This window comes from Poromitra crassiceps (genome assembly GCF_964638095.1).
Source record: "Poromitra crassiceps genome assembly, chromosome: 15".
NCBI classification, from domain to species: Eukaryota; Metazoa; Chordata; class Actinopteri; order Beryciformes; family Melamphaidae; genus Poromitra; species Poromitra crassiceps.
Window position 1 is genome coordinate 1,308,102 of NC_139634.1, and position 19,788 is coordinate 1,327,889.

Sequence of the window (19,788 nt, forward strand, 5' to 3'; positions counted from 1 at the left end):
TAAAAAAAAAACTGACAAGAATACTATGAGGTAATATTCAATATACACATTATTCCCCACACCTCGAATCTTAGATGTTGATTGTCAAATGTACTTTTTTTGGTTCTATTTGTCTAAATGTCTGTAGGTGTGGAAACCTACTGTGATGCCAGACAGGATGGAGCAAAATGTTTCGGAGCTCTGGGAGGAACTGTGGTTCTCCAACTGCTGACTGAGACCTCCAACTCCTCTAGATACGAATTGAAAAAGGAGCCAGACTCTGAGAGTGTCACAATTCTCTATGTGACAAATAATAAGGTTACGGTTAATAAGTTAGAAAGCAGATCCTCCTTTACTCCCAGTAATGGCACCTTAAGGATAAGTAACATCAGCTTGAATGACAGCGCCGGATATCTCCTTCGCATCTATCAAACTGGAAAACAAGGCAAAGAACGAAAACTACAACTGTCCATTCAAGGTAAATAATTACTGTTCTGAACCGTTGGAGAAAATGGTGACAATGATAGGACACCTATTATATATTATATATCTCATAGCTGTCAATTTGCAGCACAAAGTCAAGGGTAGGCTGTCTCAGTTTGGATTGATGGGAATATTCAATCAATCAATTCAACCAATTTGATAACAAGAGTTATCTCAAGGCGCATATTCAATATCAACATTTTAACTGTGGATAATATCTTTCATTAATATAATTTATAATTGTAATATAAATAGTATAATTGTAATGTAATTTTAAATTAGTCAAAACTAATTCAGCGATATTAAAGGGATACGCCAACATTTTTGGAGATTCGCCTATTTGCCATATTGCCGATATTAAAATGTAGAATGTGGATGCCTTTATGATCACTATGCGTGCAGTACAAACTGTGGTACAGCCCTCACGGCTAATAGCTTAGCACTACAATGGCAGTCTATGGTACAACTGCCTATCCCCGTTCAGTCGCCCAAAATACACAAGTCAATCCATATCGAGAACTAACAAAGATTCCATTCCAAGAGGGTTGACTCTGTGACCAAAGTTACTTTACCATACCTTACTTTACCTTACAGTACCTTCTTCTCCTATGTGTACCCTCACTGTATATTTTACCATTGCAAACAAATTGACACCTGCAAGTATTGCACATGAATATAGTTGTACATCAGTGTTGTCATTTGAAGAACATATTTCTCCAACTTTCGTGATTTTTATATTTTCACCTTGACTGAAGAATTAGATACATTTTCCAACCTCTAGGGATTTATGAAAAACCCAGAACAAAACATGTGGTCAAGCTAAAGACAAGGCAACGTTCCTGCAACGTTGACATTTTGGAGGTTTTGGAGTGATGTTTGCATTGTATACGCTGATTCTGGCAAAGTCCAAACTGATGTGAGTCTATTCCCTCAGCCCCTCTGTCCTCCCCCCTGCTGCTCTCTGAGTGTCTGCCCGAGGGGAGGATGAGGGTGTCCTGCTCCTTGGGGGACAGTCTTCAGTACAGCTGGACTCTGGACGGAGTCCTTCTCTCTGGAGGAGAGAAGGACAGCATCACTCTGAAACCAGGCCTGTCAGGAGAGCTCGTCTGCTCGGTCAACAATAGTATCAGCAGAGCCACTGCGAGCAAGACAATATCAGCCTGTGAAGCTGAAGGTGAGTGAACGTAACATATCAGCCTGAGAAGGTGAGTCAGAATGTAACATCAGGGCCGTGCAGAGACCCAGAGGGGCTCAAAAGTTTAAAAAAAAAGAAAAAAACGGGCACAACGCTGTTGCTGACTCGCCAGTCGGTTGGAGCTCGGCAGCAGGGCAGTGGGCAGGATGGCGAAGGCATGACCCGCCCATCTCTGCCTGATTGCCTCTGATTAACACAGGAGATGATGAGAGACGCAGGATAGGATAGCCAAGCGAATGTGATTGGATCAATAACATTTTCACGCTAGGCCAATCAGAGGCAGAGAAGGGCGGGTCATGCCTTCGCCATCCTGGGAAAGAAATATCGTGCACGTCACAGAGACGCAGACGATTATTTAACTTCTGGTTGAAAGTGTCTGGACATTTGATTTATTGATAAATTGTTATTTGTTATAAGTTCTTTTTGAAGGGCGCTGGGCATGATGCCTTCACTGTAAAAAAAAAAAAGAAAAAAGATCCCCCGTCCCAAAAGAGCACTTTGGGCATCAGGGGAAAAGTGGCAGGTGCTCGGGCACCCCTAACACTGCCCTCTGCACGTGCCTGCTTAACATATCAGCCTGTGAAGGTGAGGTATATTATATTGGCTTTTATGTGCTTTAGCTTCAGCTATAAATGTTATGATATATGACATCAGACTGTTTCTTGTTTAAATGTCCTATGTGTGTGTGTGTGTGTGTGTGTGTGTGTGTGTGTGTGGGAAGGGGGGGGGGTCCAGGTATATGAGGTATGAGGCTTGGGAGCAGGGCAGACTGTTTGTTTGTTTGTTTGTTTGTTTGTTTATTTATTTATTTATTTATTTGTTTAACCAGATAAAAGCAACTGAGACATATCTCTTTTACAATTGTGACCTGGGCCTGGCCAAGAAGCCAGTAAAGTTACACGTTAACATGTAATAACCAATACAACAATACAAAGAACTATACAATAAAAAGAATCCCTATCCCTATTCAAATAAACATCCAATCAAAAACATAACATATCAGCCGGAGTCAGAATGTAATACAGCGTTTGAAGCACTGGAGTCAGAATGTAATACAGCGTTTGAAGCACTGGCGTAGGCAGACTTGGCACATTGGGTGTGCCACAGAAAGACAGGCTGTGAAAATGTGGCCTTTTCAAGGCAGATTTAGAGGAATATTAAGATAGGAACATATGACCATAACCATCAATGTTTGCTGCTTTTCGCACTCATTATTAGCAGGTAGAAGCAGTCAATTAAATTGTATTTTTTGGCAACATGTAAAACCACTTTGGTATCTCAAAAAAGTCTCACCTACTTTTTCCAATGAGTGTTCTAGTCGGGAAAGAACGCAAGTTTGGTTGGCATGCAGGTTTGTCTACTGCAGAGAGATCTGTAGCGTTAGTGTCCTCTGTCCCCCGCTGTTATTAACGTCATTGTTTCGGCTGCATCATCTTCATCATCGTCTGTCTCTCCACTGTCCATCACCATATACAGGTGCGGGAACGGGTGCACTACAAGCCGTGAAGCCACACTTGTTGAGGGGGAGGGCAACGACAGACAAACAAAAAACTTTAATCCCCCCCCCCCCCCCCCCCCCCCCATTTTTTTGGTGTGCCAGCTGCCTCTTTGGGTGGCACAGGCACACCCTGACACACCCGGGGCTAGGCCATAGGTCTGAAGGTGAGTCAGAGTCACACCCACTGTGGCAGACACACAGAGAAGAAGAAGAAGAAGAAGAGTGTTACTTGTCTTCTGTTAGCCTCTCTTTGTCCTGCTGACCTTCAAACACATCTCCTGCATGGAGCTGGATCATCCCAGCTGCCAATGCATGTTCTACTCTCAGTTCAGAATACACAGTATTAATGCCTGTAGAGGGAGGTCCCTCCCGGCTTGCCATACTGACGTCACCGAGGACGAGGAGGCCAGGAAGTGTGTTTTCACTATTATTTCAAAAGGGGAAATGGAAATAGTTTGGAAGTTCATTCTGTTTTGCCAACAACTCCTAAATAAAGAAAGCATTGAACTGCTATAGTCTAGTTACGGTAGTTATATTATAGTAGCAGTATAGGCAGAGCAAACAGGAAACAGGATGAGGTTTGAGAGCAGCAGAGCCACTGTCCCCCTCTCACAGAGACAGAGGTGTGACACAGGATGTGGCCTGCTGTTGTTTCAGAGAAACAGGCATATTTCATTTCATAGAATCCCCCCGGCCCCCCGCCCACTACCACAATGCAACAAGTAAAGGCACTCTTATGCAATATTACAGTGTGAATGATATGTATAACTAAATGTAAAGGTAGAGACAGCATCATCATGTATAATCATGTGTAATCATCATGTATCAGGCACAGGGGCCTGTTTGGCCCTGTGCATGTGCCCAGATGGGCTGTTCAGTAATTCATCCACGGGCAGAAGCACAAACATTAAGGATAAAATCAATCAAATCAAATGAAAAGATAAATTAATTAGGTTCATTTTGTCTTCTTTTTAAATTATGTTTTAGTTTTCTTATTTTCAGACAAATTAGAGTATGGTGTTATTTTTTACCTGCTAACAGTTTCGGCTGTAACTACAGCCTTCTTCAGAGCTGTCATCTGACTTCCTGGTGATGAACCAATCAATGATTCTTCATGTAATAGTTGATTTAGTTGGATGATTTAGTTTTGCTTTTTAAAATAAGACAAAAGATTGAAAACAAAATACAAAATCTCGTATGCACTGTTGTGTGCAAAACACAACCTCATGGCTATTGACAGGAGCCCTGAATCTACTCCAGTTTGTACTGTAACTGAAGTATAACTGCTGCTGTAGTTCAGGGTGACTAATATCCTGCAGTTAGTAGCACCCTACATTAGATAGGACATTCACTCAGTAAACTCAGTACATAAGTAACTGCAGTGGTACTACACAGTTTACTAGATTACAGTATGACATACTACACAATCACAGCATGTTTTTGGACTGTGGAGGAAACCCAGGCAAACACGGGGAGAACATGCAAACTCCACACAGAAAGGACCAGGCTGGAGATCAAACTCCACACAGAAAGGACCAGGCTGGAGATCAAACTCCACACAGAAAGCACCAGGCTGGAGATTCAAACTCCACACAGAAAGCACCAGGCTGGAGATTCAAACTCCACACAGAAAGCACCAGGCTGGAGATTCAAACTCCACACAGAAAGCACCAGGCTGGAGATTCAAACTCCACACAGAAAGCACCGGGCTGGAGATTCAAACTCCACACAGAAAGCACCGGGCTGGAGATCAAACTCCACACAGAAAGGACCGGGCTGGAGATTCAAACTCCACACAGAAAGCACCAGGCTGGAGATTCAAACCCTGTGAGGCCACAGTGCTCACTGCCTCTATTTCTCTCCACCTTCTCTCTCCCATCTTCCCCACTCTCCCTCTAAGTCTCTCGCCCAGTTGACTTGCTGGTGGTGTTAATTGTTTGTGTGACGGTGGTGGTCGTTGTGCTGCTGACTGTCGGTCTGCTGCTGTTCTACAAGTGGAAGACAAAGAGGGAACGTGGTGGTGAGACGCACACACACACACACACACACACACGCGCGCACGGACACGCATGCACACACACGCACACACACACACACACACACACACACACACACACACACACACACACACACAAAACTTTGTACTGTCTGTCCACAGGTTCGAACTCCAGGGGAAACTCAGATAGCAGAAACTTGGGGGTGAGTTTTTTCTTTTTTGGTTGGATCTATTTTGACTGTCATTGTCGGCTTCTCCCCTGATTTCTAAAGCTTAGGACATAGGCTACTCCAGGAAGGCAGCGCGAGGCGGAGCTCCACAAACCGGGAGCGCACTCCACGCTCGGGCCGAGGTGTTCATACTCCGAGCGCTGCTCAGAGCACCGCTGTTTACATAGTACAGTGAACGGCCCATGATAAAGTCAATGAAACTCAATTATGTTCAGTAGACTGCGGTTTCACTCTCAAATGATCGTATCAGCACACGAATAGAATCACCAATCTTGTTTTTATTGAATGTAAATAGGCCTAGATCTGTCTCAACACAGCACATTACTTGAAATGACTAAAAACAGTTAGAAATCAAAGTTTACCACATGGGTCAAGAAATGTGGTCAAAACATGGCTCAGTGTACTTACTTCTTCATTTCTCTTCCTGTCTCTCCCTGCAAAGCGCAGCGCTCCCAGGGGAGCTGCGGAGCGGTGCGCTGCTAGAAACATCTGGCAACACGCACTTACGGCTGCGGAGGCCTCGTGCCACCGGCGATGACGCCATATTGGCCACACGGCCCTCGCGCTTGGGAGCACGCCTGGAGTATGTCCGCCCCTTAACACTGTTAAAAAAAACAGCACTGGTTGCCAAACCTATACTGTAAAATTACAATACAAATGGTAAATTAAATCAGTGTATTTTCTCTGAAAAATATCAGTGAATTACATTATCAGATTATCAGTGAGAGCATCTAAAAGTGCAGTTTTCATGAACATTTTGATTGACAGATTGTAACTGTGATGTTTGCATGTCTTCCTCATGAGAGAGGAAACCACTGCCAGCATGAGCGCAACATGCACCCTAGCCCACTTCCCCTTCCCTTAAGTGGCTGTAATTCTAGATTCGCCGGTTCGCCGTTCGTTGTCTGTCTGTCTGTCTATCTGTCGGTCGGTCGGTCGGTCGGTCGGTCTAGTGTGGACAGATTTTGTGAACGCGATAGTTCACATCATAATGAAGGCCAATGTTACAATATCCCCGGACGATGCCACAATTAGCTAGCCTCTCCTGCTAGCCTCCAGTAGCTCCAAATATCGTCCACTATGAATGCCATCTGCGTCGCCACTCTCAGGTGCGTGCGTCCATCAAAGTCCACACACACGGCCAGTCGCCCCCTTTGCTGGCGACAGTTCCACGTGCGTTCCAAACAATCCCAGGTGTCTCATCAGTCGACTGCATAGCTCATCGCAGTCCACCGCCCATCTAACATCATCTGATCCTGGTGTCACCCGGAATCTATATGTGGAAAAGCACCTTCACCCTGGATGTGTAAAGTCAGTGTGTCCCTAACCAATATAAATCTATATCAAGCTAAATCCTAATAAATACTGACAAATAAGTGGGTAAAGGTTCAGACTGATGTCTTGATAATGATCTCCTGCCTCTAGACGTATCATAACAGCTGAGTTGGAACATGGGTGTGGTCCGAGCAAGAGGACCAGAAGGTACCTTGCTAAATTTCACATTGTTTGTTCCAGAGTGTCCGCTATAAGAACTCTGCTGCAGCCTCCAAATCCAATCCAGACTCCACCTACCAGAGCCTCAATCCAGCCACCATGGATCATCAGGACCAGTCATCCTCTACTGTCAGACAGGTGAAGTCAACATCAGAAATGCTTTGCTATAAGCAGAAACTGCAGGAGCTACTGAAGATACTGTATGATGCTGCAAGTTCCTCCTCCTGGTGCTCTTCCTTGGTGGAAGGGTGGTCAGAGCATTCACTTGGTTCAGAACCCTTCAGCAGGTATCTCAGGGTCACAAGTGTTTGGCCCCTTAGGCCCTGAGGGGGGCAGCCAAGAGCAAATTAGCTTTTGCCTGGAGAAGTGTTCCAACTGTCGTCTCTCGTCAACACAACCATCTTGAGCTGGTCTCATCTGCCATGGCTCCATCTCCCTACATGGCTTCCTTCAGTTGTTTCTGTCCCAAGCCAGCCTTCTGTAAGAAATAGTGCACTGATGTTACTGTGAAACTGAGACAGACAACTTCAATGGCAAAATGTACATGCTATAAACGGGTTAGAGTGTGTAGAGTTAATGCAGGACAGATAGTACTGTACATGCAAGATGTAGGACTGTTTCCATGGCTCCCGCTGTATTTGAGAAGTGCTGTCATGTCTTGTCACCTTGCTAAACTTCACATTGTTTGTTACAGATTCCAACCAAGAAGAAGTCTGCTCCAGCCTCTAAATCCAATCCAGACTCCACCTACCAGAGCCTCAATCCAGCCACCATGGATCATCAGGACCAGTCATCCTCTACTGTCAAACAGGTGAGGTAAACATCAGATATGCTTTGCTACACACAGAAACTGCAGGAGCTACTGAAGATACTGTGGAAGGGTGGTCAGACCATTTGTTTGGTTGGGAACCCTTCTGCATCTTCAGCAGGTATCTCAGGGTCATACGTTTTTGGCCCCTTAGCCCCTGAGGGGGGCAGCCAAGAGCAAATTAGCCTTCACCTGCAGAAGGTTTCCAACTGTGGGCTTTTGTCAACACAACCATCTTGAGCTGAGGGGTGTACCACGAAACAAGATTAGTGGCTTAGCGAGGTAACTTCAGGTTTAACCCTAGGTTTGCCGTACCACGACGCAGTTAACTTCTTACCGAGATAGATCACCATAGCAACTTATGCTCTACGGCTAACCTGCTTTGTAGCAGGTTAAATTCAGAGGATAAGATCAAAACCCATGAAAGACCCACCTGACCCACCTACCAATCAGCTCTCTGGAAACAGCGAGTCACCATTCATATGGTCTGAAAAATACATAACATTCAAAAAAGAAAAAATTTAAAAAGAAAAAAAAATGGCTCCTGTTGAATTAATCGAGGAGTGAAGCCTTGCACTTGTTGCAGGCTACATTTAAATTAAGCCCTACTTACCACTTTGGAATATGTTTTTATCTATCAATTTTTGTGCTCTCTGTAGGCTAGATACGTTGTTTGACCCTGCCGATCGATTGCAGCTGAATGGTGAGTGGAGAAATATCACTAAACCGGCATAAAAAGGTTACATAAACGTCTCCAAAGCGCACGGTGCCGTGTGTGCAACGGGGCTGAGACTGACGTTGGGTTGGACATGGTCATACATACCAGAATAGCCTACTAGTATTTAAGCAATTTAATATGGGATCGCCTGAACACAGATTATTAATATCTAGGCTACTCCTGCATTTTGCAGCTGCAACTGTGTTGCTTTTGGCCTGTATGATGTGATTGAACTTCATATTATTTCCAGCATAGTCCTCGTATGAAATCTGGTATGAAATCTCTGCTGCCAATAGCCTATATGTGACCACAAAATAGGCTATTTTTTCAAAAATGAATTCTATGCCCGCACGTACCATGTCGATTCAGTTCAGCAGCCTTTTTAAATTTTATTCTCATTTTTTTTTTTATTGATAGCCTATTCATAGTATTCCAATGATGTCACAAGCCTTTTTCCTAACAATATGGCGCTACAATACACACAGCCCATTGGCTGTAAGTGTCACTTGATTGTAATCACCTGTTAATTGATCACAATCACCTGTTGTTTTCCTACCAAGATGGCCGTGTGATGATGTAACAGAATACTATCAATTAGCCTATAGGAATTATTCCATCAGTGCGACCAAACACATCATGAGATCATTATTATTCATTGAGCCTAAATGGTCTAAAAACGCCTACGGATTTTGGAAATAGACATGCAGGTTATATTGAGTTTATTGAGAGGGTGAATTAAGCTGCTGTAGATAGCCTACGAGGCAGGAAGCGCTCTTCAAAGAAATTACTGATGTGAATAAAAGTGGTAACTTTAGACAGTCATTCGGGAACAGACTAATAATATCCAATGCGGATTTTGATTCTGACATACATTGTAAAGCTTCACGATTTGCGCTTTGAATGAATGAGGAAATAGGCGTGTCTGGCGCTGTAGAAGCTGGAGCAGTCCATATTGCATTGTGATTGGCTAGTTGTTAAAAACCACGCCTCTTTTGCGGGCACGAGCTCCTGTGCACGGGCATTTTCATGTGCACGTGCTCTCAACTTGATTAGAAAAACCTGGATCCACTTAACAAGTTAATAACTACCGTACATCATTCGTGGTATGACTTAACTAGAATCCAGCTAGATGGCAATTACCGTAAATTTCGGACTATAAGCCGCGGCTTTTTCCCAGTTTTTTGGCCCTGCGGCTTATATAACGGTGCGGCTTATCTATGGATTTTTTCGAAGAAAAAACAAAACAAAAAAAAAAACGGAATTCTCTCTTCTTTAGCACTCTTTCTAACTATAAATCCACTTCTGTTTTAATTTCCTCTCTTGCCCTCTTTTCACCACACCGCGGACACTCTGTGCACTGTAAAAAAAAACACAGGTGGTGTTGTGTTATGTTGTTTTGTTGAAATGTTAATAAATGGGAGCTTCCTCAAACAGCCATCTCTTTCCCGACAATCCCCTCTGTGCATGAACCCTTACATATGGTAATTAAACATTAAAACACAATTAAAAAAAAAAAAAAAAAAAAAAAAAACATTAAAACACCTGCGGCTTATAGTCCGGTGCGGCTTATATAATGTAACAAACAGGCAATTTTGCTGCTGCGGCTTATACTCCGGTGCGGCTTATAGTGCGGAAATTACGGTATCTGGTTTAGCCAAACCAGATCAAGGGACAGATCCTGGATCTTCTTATACAACATTTGTGGTACAGCTGTAGAGGAAAAATCCACATGCAATGCCCTGCCGATTCATCAATAATGAGATATCCGTTTCAAGTGTTCTAGGAGGTTTTTATTCCACAATAACATCTCTGCAGAGAGGTCTCTTCCTGACCACGTTGTCAATGCAAGAGCCCCGCATTATTGTTTACTTCACATCATATACTGAAAACTATCGCCCGCCCTCTTCTGGATCCGTTCATTCAACCTCCCTCCAACTCAGTACTTCTCCATTCATCCATGTAGCTAATCTGATGTTCACTAGAATCCATAACAAATCCAGTCTATAGTCACAACAAGACACAGGTTCCCACAGGAACCTCAATTCCCATAGACACTTCCCAAAACAAGACATATGTTCTCACAGAACAGCAATCCTCTTGCATTGATGAAAAACACATTTCACAAAACACATCATAGAATTGTCATACTTAATAATTAATCAATCAATACACACTTGATCAATAATTTGCCATTACAATTCCACACTTTTGATAAGAATAAATAATTCTTATCAATATTAAAAATAAATTATTGATAAGAAACTATAAGTTAAAACACAGTCAAAGAAAACTAACATAACTATTATCCTTAACTTGTTAGAAAAAAATGTATCATCTCACACATCTATATAGATTAAAATTTCCCTATGTGTTCACAATCACAATTAATAAGTCCTTAATTTCGGTTACTTACTTAATACTTAATACATACTTATGTTACAATGTATCATTTGCTCAAATCAAACTCTTAGTTATGCTAATATCAAATCAAGCATGATTATTTACCCAAGATTTCATAGCATAAACGAAGTGTGTCAGAGGTCAATGGCCTTTTTTATTGTTCCACACTTTTTGGCATATTTTTTCTTCTTAAAAACACAGTTTACACATTTCTGGTAATTGGCTCCTGTTCACTGGTGTTGGATCCTGGTAGTCGAAGTCACTAAATCGTTTTGGCCCGCCTCCCACTTCGTCCTCCACTATCCACTCATATCAGCAAGCCGCTATTCACATTTCATACAAAAACATTCTCACAGGCTACAAATGTTTTTTCTTTTTTTTCTTTTCGGGTTTCTTACTACAATTGTTGACGATTTCCAAACCTCTGGCAGACATAGGCTACACACCAAGTGCACTTTGGCATGCAGCCCACTCAGAGGCTGGGAAATTGAACCCACGACCCAATTTTGATGCAAATGGTCACTCTAGTCTATTTTACAAGTCCAAGTCATGTCTCAAGTCTTTGTCCTCCTCTCCGCTCTCCAGTCACACTGGAGTCCCCTTTCTCCTGTCTAACTGGTGTACAATAACATTGCCTTCAACGATCACACACCTTTCACCATCAAACATCACTCATTCACACTGTGTTCACACTCCCCTGTCTCCTATGACTCCAAAACGCTTTTTAATACACATGATCACAGTTTTTACACAAACCACACCAAGTACGACTCTCAGCATCCCACTCGCCATGGGGAAACCGTCTGTGGTCCAGCTCACGCATGTGTGTGTGTGTGTGCAAAGCCTAAGCTAATTGCACTGGTGAAGGATATGGGGGGGGCTGGATCTCAGCATCTGGCATTGGAGATCGTCCCATGGTGATTGTCCAATCTGCTTATCTCAGTCTGCTTGTCCATCTGATTGTCTCAGTCACACAGGCACACAAAACACATACACCACAACAACAAAAACTTAAAAACAAAACAAAAAACAGACACAAAAACAAAAGCTGCTTACCCCCTTTGACAGATGCGTTATATAACGCATGTGTCAATTAATTTAGCAGTTTTTCTATATACTTATTTTTTAGAGAGAGACACCCTTTAACTTGTCTCTGCCTCTCTCAGTCCTCTTGGGAAATGTGTGTGCGCTATGTACTGTGGTTATCTGGAGGGTGCTGCGCTTCAAGGCTTCAGGCCGAGAAGCGGGGGGGGGAAGAGAAATCTCAGTGTGTTCACAAACATTTACCTTTTCGCTTGGCAATTGGTTTTCCAGGCTAAATAATCCCTTTTCCTAAAAAAACATAACTTCTATCCAACAGTATTGTAATACTGCAAAAAAGTACTTTTGCTCTGTGTGCATTGCATGTACATAATGTATACAGTGTGTGATTCTCTTACTAAAACAATGGTTTGTCAAACAACTGTAACATGCAAATGTTCATGTGTGTCATTACTTATCTGCTCATAATTGGTGTCTTTGGAGAAAATTCTGCTGTGAACTCCTCCACCCTCAACTGGCTTGCGTCTCCGGCCGTGTCAGTCTCTCGCCTGTGATTGACCAGCGCCTCACACCCTCTCCGCTCCGTCTTGATTCGCTTCGTTGAGTCCTCTCCGCTGTTACTGTCCAGGTGGCGTCAACCTCCGGGCCAAGCCTATGAATCGAAAACTCCACGGCAGTCATATATTCTTTTACAGCAAGCAAACCACTCATATTGCATTTCTGTAGCCCGTTTACACCGGTGTGGTGAAACACTTACACGGGAGGGAGAGATTTTACTCTCTCCCATTGCTGGCCGCTAGCTGCGGTGTTCAGGGCTGGTGGCTGCTGGTACGGATGCTGCTGCCGGTTCTCTGGCTGAAGCCTGCCCGGAGTGCTGATGGTCTCCGCTGGAGCCTGGACCGCTGGCGGTCTTCAGTGTAGTTGAGCCTGGCGCTGACTCTCAGTCTGCTACATGGTGGTGGTGGTGAGGCGCGGGTCAATTCCAGGTCGAGACCTTTTAAGACACATTAAGAGACACTAGCGAAAGATTAAACTCCTCACATGATAAATAAAAATGTATGTATGTATGGTATGTATGTATTGCTTCTGGCAGACATACTTTCTTTTCCCCTTCATACTAAATGTGTTGCTGTTGTTTTCTGTGGTTTTTCAAAACCACCTAGGCCATAACTTTTATACAGTCTATATTTCCCTCTAAATGTGGCGTGTAGGTCTGCTTGAGACAAATGTGCTTTCCTGGTGTGTATTTCGCCCTCTGCAAATACAAACCCATAGCTCCTCGTGAGCTTTCTCTAAACAACTGTGGTTTTGTTTGTGTGTGCGAAATCAAAACCAATACCTTATGATATTACCAATAAAAACAAAATAACAACCACGCTTGAGTCCTTTAGACCTCCCTCTCCCAGGGCGCAGTCCCAGGCTAGACCCCTTTCCACTGGATCGACTGAGGTGAGCTGGCCTCGCCCACTCCACCTAGACAACTCAGCCTCCTGCTTCCCGGTGTTTTCTTTTCAAAAACACTGATCACAAGAGCACTACTTGCCTACTAACTCATTCGCTTTTGGCTTGTAGTGGCCTGACTGTACATTGAGCAGAGCGCGGCGGCCATGGTAACATACCCATACACTCCACAAACATGGTCTTACTGCCATATGCGACCCCACCGGCCGATGACCCAGATCGATAGCGACCGCCAACCCACCTCTAAGGCAGATCCCGTAGTGGTGATTGGCCACCCGGTTGGAAGCCGACGGTCTGATCTCTACCCCACTTTGCTATGGGCATAGAAACTTTAACCGTTTGCATCAGCCTAGCCTGTTCACAGAGCGACGACTCCTATCGCAGGGACTCGAACCACTGCACAGAAGCCCCCTCTGCTAGGTGTGGACTGTCATCCACGTACCACGTGTTGCCAACACACCTACATGCGACAAACACGCCGACTAGACGGTACCACAGCAGTATGTTCATTCATACTTCAAGACACGGGGGCCTTCAGTCATCTCCCCAGCACTATATACAGATTTAACGTGCCCTCAGACCTTCGCAGGTCCGCTGCCGCCTGTTGGGGACTAGGTTCGGGGGGGCCCAATCCCCCTCCCTAATCCCTCTTTTGTAGACAGGTATAGAAAACACACTGTGGATCCACATAACAAAATAAACAACCCTGTTTGTCCCCTGCCGGCCGGCTTATCTACACACATATGAACGTTTAAGCCCCAAAATAAAAAGTTGAATTTGAACGTTTAGCCCGTGTTTAACGCTTGAGTCCCAAAACAAAAAGTTCAATTTGAACGTTTAGCCCCAAAACAAAAAGTTTAGTTTGTGATTTTTCTTCCTCTCATTTTCTCATTCAGAAATTTCTCATTCATATCTCAGTCATTTCCCATTCATTTCCCATTCATTTTTCTCGTTTTTTTTTCTTCCTCAATGAGCCTCACTGCTCAGTTTCACCCACACTCTCCCCTTTTTTTTTTTTTTCTTTTTTTTTTTTTCAAAGGAAAAAGACCTTTTGAAAACAACTTTTCTTTTTTCTTTTTTTACATATAATTTATACCTCCTTTCGCAACGCTCAGGTCTGGGTATGTGCTGCTTTACCCCTTTATACTGCAGTTTTAGACGCTAAGTATACCTTTCAACTTACGTCGACGCCAAGTGTACCTTTCAACCTGCGTCTGCGTCTTTACTGTTTGCCCGTCGACAAACAGGCCGATTTTTTCTTCTCTAAATCTTGCCCAAATATGAGTCGGCTCTAGTAAGCTCCCTTACGCGTGCGCTCTAAGCTACGGCAATAGTGAGTTTTATCTAATATTATCTCACGCGAGCATCCCCAGGACACATCGCACTCCCCTCAAAGGCAAAAGATTTCCCAGGCAGAAGTTACATCTGTTTTCCTAACGCAACGCCTCACCCTCTCGGCGGTGAGTATATCCGATAACGGCGATAGTGAGTTTTATCTAATATTATCTCACGCGGGCATCCCCAGGACCCCGCACTCCCCTCAAAGGCAAAGAATTGCCCAGGCAGAAGTTACATCCGTTCTCCACTACACAATCCCCCAGACCTGCAGCTTTTAACAGTAGTTACAATTGTCTATTTTTAGAACCAATTGTATAACATTATTCTAAATTTCACAGCTACTCAATTTGACATAAAACTGATCAATCAACATTGCATTCAGTGTGTATTTGCCTCACCAGGTTCCGCAGATCACAGCGCTGGGCTACATTCCTCCGCATGTCGACTCCTGCTCTCTTAGCATTAATCGAGCTTTCAGGTCCAACTTTGACAGGAGGTTATCACCAGTCGACATGCCAGAGGTCCGCATCCCAGTCGTGAGATCCCGGATCGAGCCCCCAAGTTGTAGAGGAAAAATCCACATGCAATGCCCTGCCGATTCATCAATAATGAGATATCCGTTTCAAGTGTTCTAGGAGGTTTTTATTCCACAATAACATCTCTGCAGAGAGGTCTCTTCCTGACCACGTTGTCAATGCAAGAGCCCCGCATTATTGTTTACTTCACATCATATACTGAAAACTATCGCCCGCCCTCTTCTGGATCCGTTCATTCAACCTCCCTCCAACTCAGTACTTCTCCATTCATCCATGTAGCTAATCTGATGTTCACTAGAATCCATAACAAATCCAGTCTATAGTCACAACAAGACACAGGTTCCCACAGGAACCTCAATTCCCATAGACACTTCCCAAAACAAGACATATGTTCTCACAGAACAGCAATCCTCTTGCATTGATGAAAAACACATTTCACAAAACACATCATAGAATTGTCATACTTAATAATTAATCAATCAATACACACTTGATCAATAATTTGCCATTACACAGCCATCTGGTCTCACCTGCCATGGCGCCATCTCCCTAGTGGCTTCCTTCAGGTGTTTGAGTCCCAAGCCAGCCTTCTGTAAGAAGTAGTGCACTGATGTTACTGTGAAACTGAGACAGACAACTTCAACGGGGAATAAGGTTGTGTGCCATCCTTTGACAACAGCCTTATCAATCAAATTTTGGAAAACGTGAAATCCTTTAAAATGTATATAAACTGTTTAGAGTGTGTAGAGCTAATGCAGAACACACAAGATGGAGGATTATTTCCATGGCTCCCACTGAATTTCAGGTGTGCTGTCATGTCTTCAAAAAAGTGGAAAAACGAGCACACTCGGAGAGTCAAACAGAAAGGTCCGGTGCACAAAGGCACAAGCACAATGTCAAAACGCAGAACAAGCCAGCACACGAGATGTCCTTTTTTTTATCGTTTTTTATTTACCTCAGTCCGGGGGGGTACAGCACAAACAAGTTTCAGCACTAGGCCTTCATCAGTGTACTACGCCACAAGGCGGAAATTACGTTTAAGTAGCCTCAAACCGGAAATACAATCACAAGGTCAAAGGACACAAACAGTCAATACCGGTAAATATATACCATACACAGATGGGGTGCAATATAGAAAAATAGCAATATAGACACTTAGAAAATAGTAAATAGTAAATAACAAACCTTAATCTTCACAACGCAATGGTGTTTGAGATACAACAAGGTGCAAACCACACCAAGGTCAGAAAACACACCAGGAATAAATAGAAAACAATTCAAAGCTATCAAAAAGACGATAGTCAATAAATTAAAAAGACCGTGGACATTAAATCACAAATTACAGAAAACATCCTAGTAGCAGTTCTTCATTCAGACCTCTAGGGTGTTCTGTTTGAAGGGTGTGGATCCAAAAGGCTTCCATTTGCAATAGAGCTCGATCCCTGTCTCCACCTCTCTTAAGAGGATCGACTACTTCAATACCTTGGAACCTTGCTAAACTTCACAGTGTTTGTTACAGATTCCCACCAATAAGAAGTCTGCTCCAGCCTCTAAATCCAATCCAGACTCCACCTACCAGAGCCTCAATCCAGCCACCATGGATCATCAGGACCAGTCATACTCTACTGTCAAACAGGTGAGGTAAACATCAGATATGCTTTGCTACAAGCAGAAACTGCAGGAGCTACTGAAGATACTGTGGAAGGGTGGTCAGAGCATTCATTTGGTTGGGAACCCTCCTGCATATTCAGCAGGTAGCTCAGGGTCATACGTTTTTGCCCCCTTAGGCCCTGAGGGGGGCAGCCAAGAGCAAATTAGCCTTCACCTGCAGAAGGTTTCCAACTGTGGGCTCTCGTCAACACAACCATCTTGAGCTGGTCTCATCTGCCATGGCTCCATCTCCCTACATGGCTTCCTTCAGTTGTTTATGTCCCAAGCCAGCCTTCTGTAAGAAATAGTGCACAGACGTTACTGTGAAACTGAGACAGACAACTTCAACGGGGAATAAGGTTGCGTGCCATCCTTTGACAACAGCCTCATCAATCAAATTTAGGAAAACATGAAATCCTTTCAAATGTATATAAACTGTTTAGAGTGTGTAGAGTTAATGCAGGACAGATAGTACTGTACATGCAAGTTGGAGGACTGTTTGTTTGGCTCTCACTGTATTTGAGAAGTGCTGTCATGTCTTGTCACCTTGCTAAACTTCACATTGTTTGTTACAGATTCCCACCAATAAGAAGTCTGCTCCAGCCTCTAAATCCAATCCAGACTCCACCTACCAGAGCCTCAATCCAGCCACCATGGATCATCAGGACCAGTCATACTCTACTGTCAAACAGGTGAGGTAAACATCAGATATGCTTTGACTGCAGGAGCTACTGAAGATATGCAGCCACCTTCAATTGGCGACTGATCCCTGATACTGTAGGTCCTTGGTAGATTAAACAAAGATAACACAGAAACTTAACTTAACTTAAGCATACTTAAACTTAACTTAACTCAACTTATCATAAGTTAAACCAATTCAACCCCTTAATAAGCAATATATCTGTCTGTAACACAGGGGACAACTGTTGCAAAAAACACTCATTCTGAAGGAATGGAAGTCCTCTTCACCTTCTTTCCAACTGTGGTTGATGGACATGACCTCTGTTAAACGGATGGAGAGACTTAGGTTCCTGAGGACCAATTCACTTAAAATGTTTTCAACCATTTGGGACTCATTTCTAGCCTACCTTGATGAGGTTAGGGGTGACAGGTGACTCGCCCGGCTGGTTTCTCATGGACCCCTTGTGTGAGATCCCAGGAACAATATCTCTCACAAGCACATAAGCACCTTATGTGGCTGGCAATCACGTTGTAGTATTGATATACATTTAATTATATTTCAAATGTAGAATTTATTTATGTTGGCTGGTTCTCCTGGCCCTTTCGGGTTACTGGTTGTGCCATCTCCATATTATGGAAATACAATTTTTGTATTCATATGTATTCTGACTGCCTAATTATTGATCTGTGTCAGCTGGATGCATTCCCTGGTTTCTTCCTCCTTATATATGGAGTCACACCATTCTCTCATTTAACAATGAGGAAAGCCACAGGCTGAAACATGTCTGTTCGTTGTACTGCTGATGTGTGGCTTAAAATCCTTTTTTAAACGTAACCTGTGAGTGCTGCCAGTTCCATTGGACTTTTCATGTTTTGTTGGGCCGGCACCCAAAGTATTTCATACTGAGTTGAGCGCACCATTTCTTGGACAGGAGGAAAACCAACCCACGACCTAAGACAAAACTAGCCAATATGGCTGGACCGTGTGCCATGTGTTTATACTAGGCGTGTGTATCTTGTCTTTCCTTCTCAGAGGATACGATACGCATCTCGATAAATGATATGTAATACAATACAAAAATGATACAGTTGTAACGATTTGCTACAGAACGAAATAGCACCAATTCGATACAATTCTATTAATCTCAGATACGTTACAATTCAGTTTAATTAAATTCAATGTAATATAGTCGTAAGCGGCCGCTACCAGGGTTCAAGTCTTTTCCCAAATGCAATGACATCACACAAAAAAGTGGCAGTGGTTCTGGTACATGGTCCAAATATGTCCCTCGATGTACAGTATCTGCCAAGCCAATGGGTGTGGAGTTATGGCTGTTATTGTGTTAGGTCATTTTTGGCATTTATGGCGCCCCCTTTTATGACGATTCGATAATCGGCCATGAAGTTATGACAATTTAGCTGAGAGGCCACCCCCTCTCACAAATTTAAGGGTTAATATCTTGGAACCAAAAGTATTTCCAAAACATTGTAGAGCTTGTGCGGTCAAATCGGTCAAACGGTCTAGCAGATGTCAAAAATGTGTTTTCCAAATTTTTCAAATGATCTAAAAACAAATCCAGATGGACCTTGAGCCTTGAGGGTCCTTGAGGCAAATTTGTAGAGCAGGTTCACGTGAAAATGTGGAAAAAAATAATTCAAAAAATATTTTTTGAGCAGAGACTAGCCATCAATATCTGTCATTGGGCCAAATTGGGTCTCTGCGATGTTTGGGAATTTGCATCGCGGCAGAAAAACAACAACAACAATGATAATAAAAACCGATACAATAGTAACAATAGGGTTTCAGAGTTAATGCAGAACAGATAGGGTACATGCAACATGTAGGACTGTTTCCATGGCTCCCGCTGTATTTGAGGTGTGCTGTCATGTCTTGTCACCTTGCTAAACTTCACATTGTTTGTTACAGATTCCCACCAATAAGAAGTCTGCTCCAGCCTCTAAATCCAATCCAGACTCCACCTACCAGAGCCTCAATCCAGCCACCATGGATCATCAGGACCAGTCATACTCTACTGTCAAACAGAAGAGATAGTAGGGGTGGGAATCACCACAGTCCCCACGATATGATACTATCACGATACAATATTGTGATTTTAAAAATATTGTGATATTATGGGGGATGGCGGACGCCTTCCGACTACAAAAATGTGTCATCCCTGTGGTACTCTATCTTAACTTGAACTTAAGCTAAGATAGGTAACTGCAACAGGAAGTGGATATTTTCACAATAAAAGCTTCGCCAGCAGGAATGTCAGAAAT

At 43.2% G+C, this 19,788-nt stretch overlaps 1 protein-coding gene across 1 annotated transcript; it reads left to right on the top strand.

The window, feature by feature from the left end:
• The first annotated feature begins 1,481 nt into the window (after window positions 1–1,481).
• LOC310789944 (uncharacterized protein) lies at window positions 1,482–19,767 on the top strand. Its single transcript, XM_083651664.1, has 8 exons — window positions 1,482–1,636; window positions 5,056–5,175; window positions 5,314–5,354; window positions 6,897–7,013; window positions 7,570–7,686; window positions 16,697–16,813; window positions 17,403–17,519; window positions 19,436–19,767. The coding sequence occupies exons 4-8, from the start codon at window positions 6,975–6,977 to the stop codon at window positions 19,559–19,561; spliced, it is 516 nt and encodes a 171-aa protein (XP_083507790.1). The 5' UTR covers window positions 1,482–1,636; window positions 5,056–5,175; window positions 5,314–5,354; window positions 6,897–6,974; the 3' UTR covers window positions 19,562–19,767.
• Window positions 19,768–19,788: the final 21 nt, after the last annotated feature.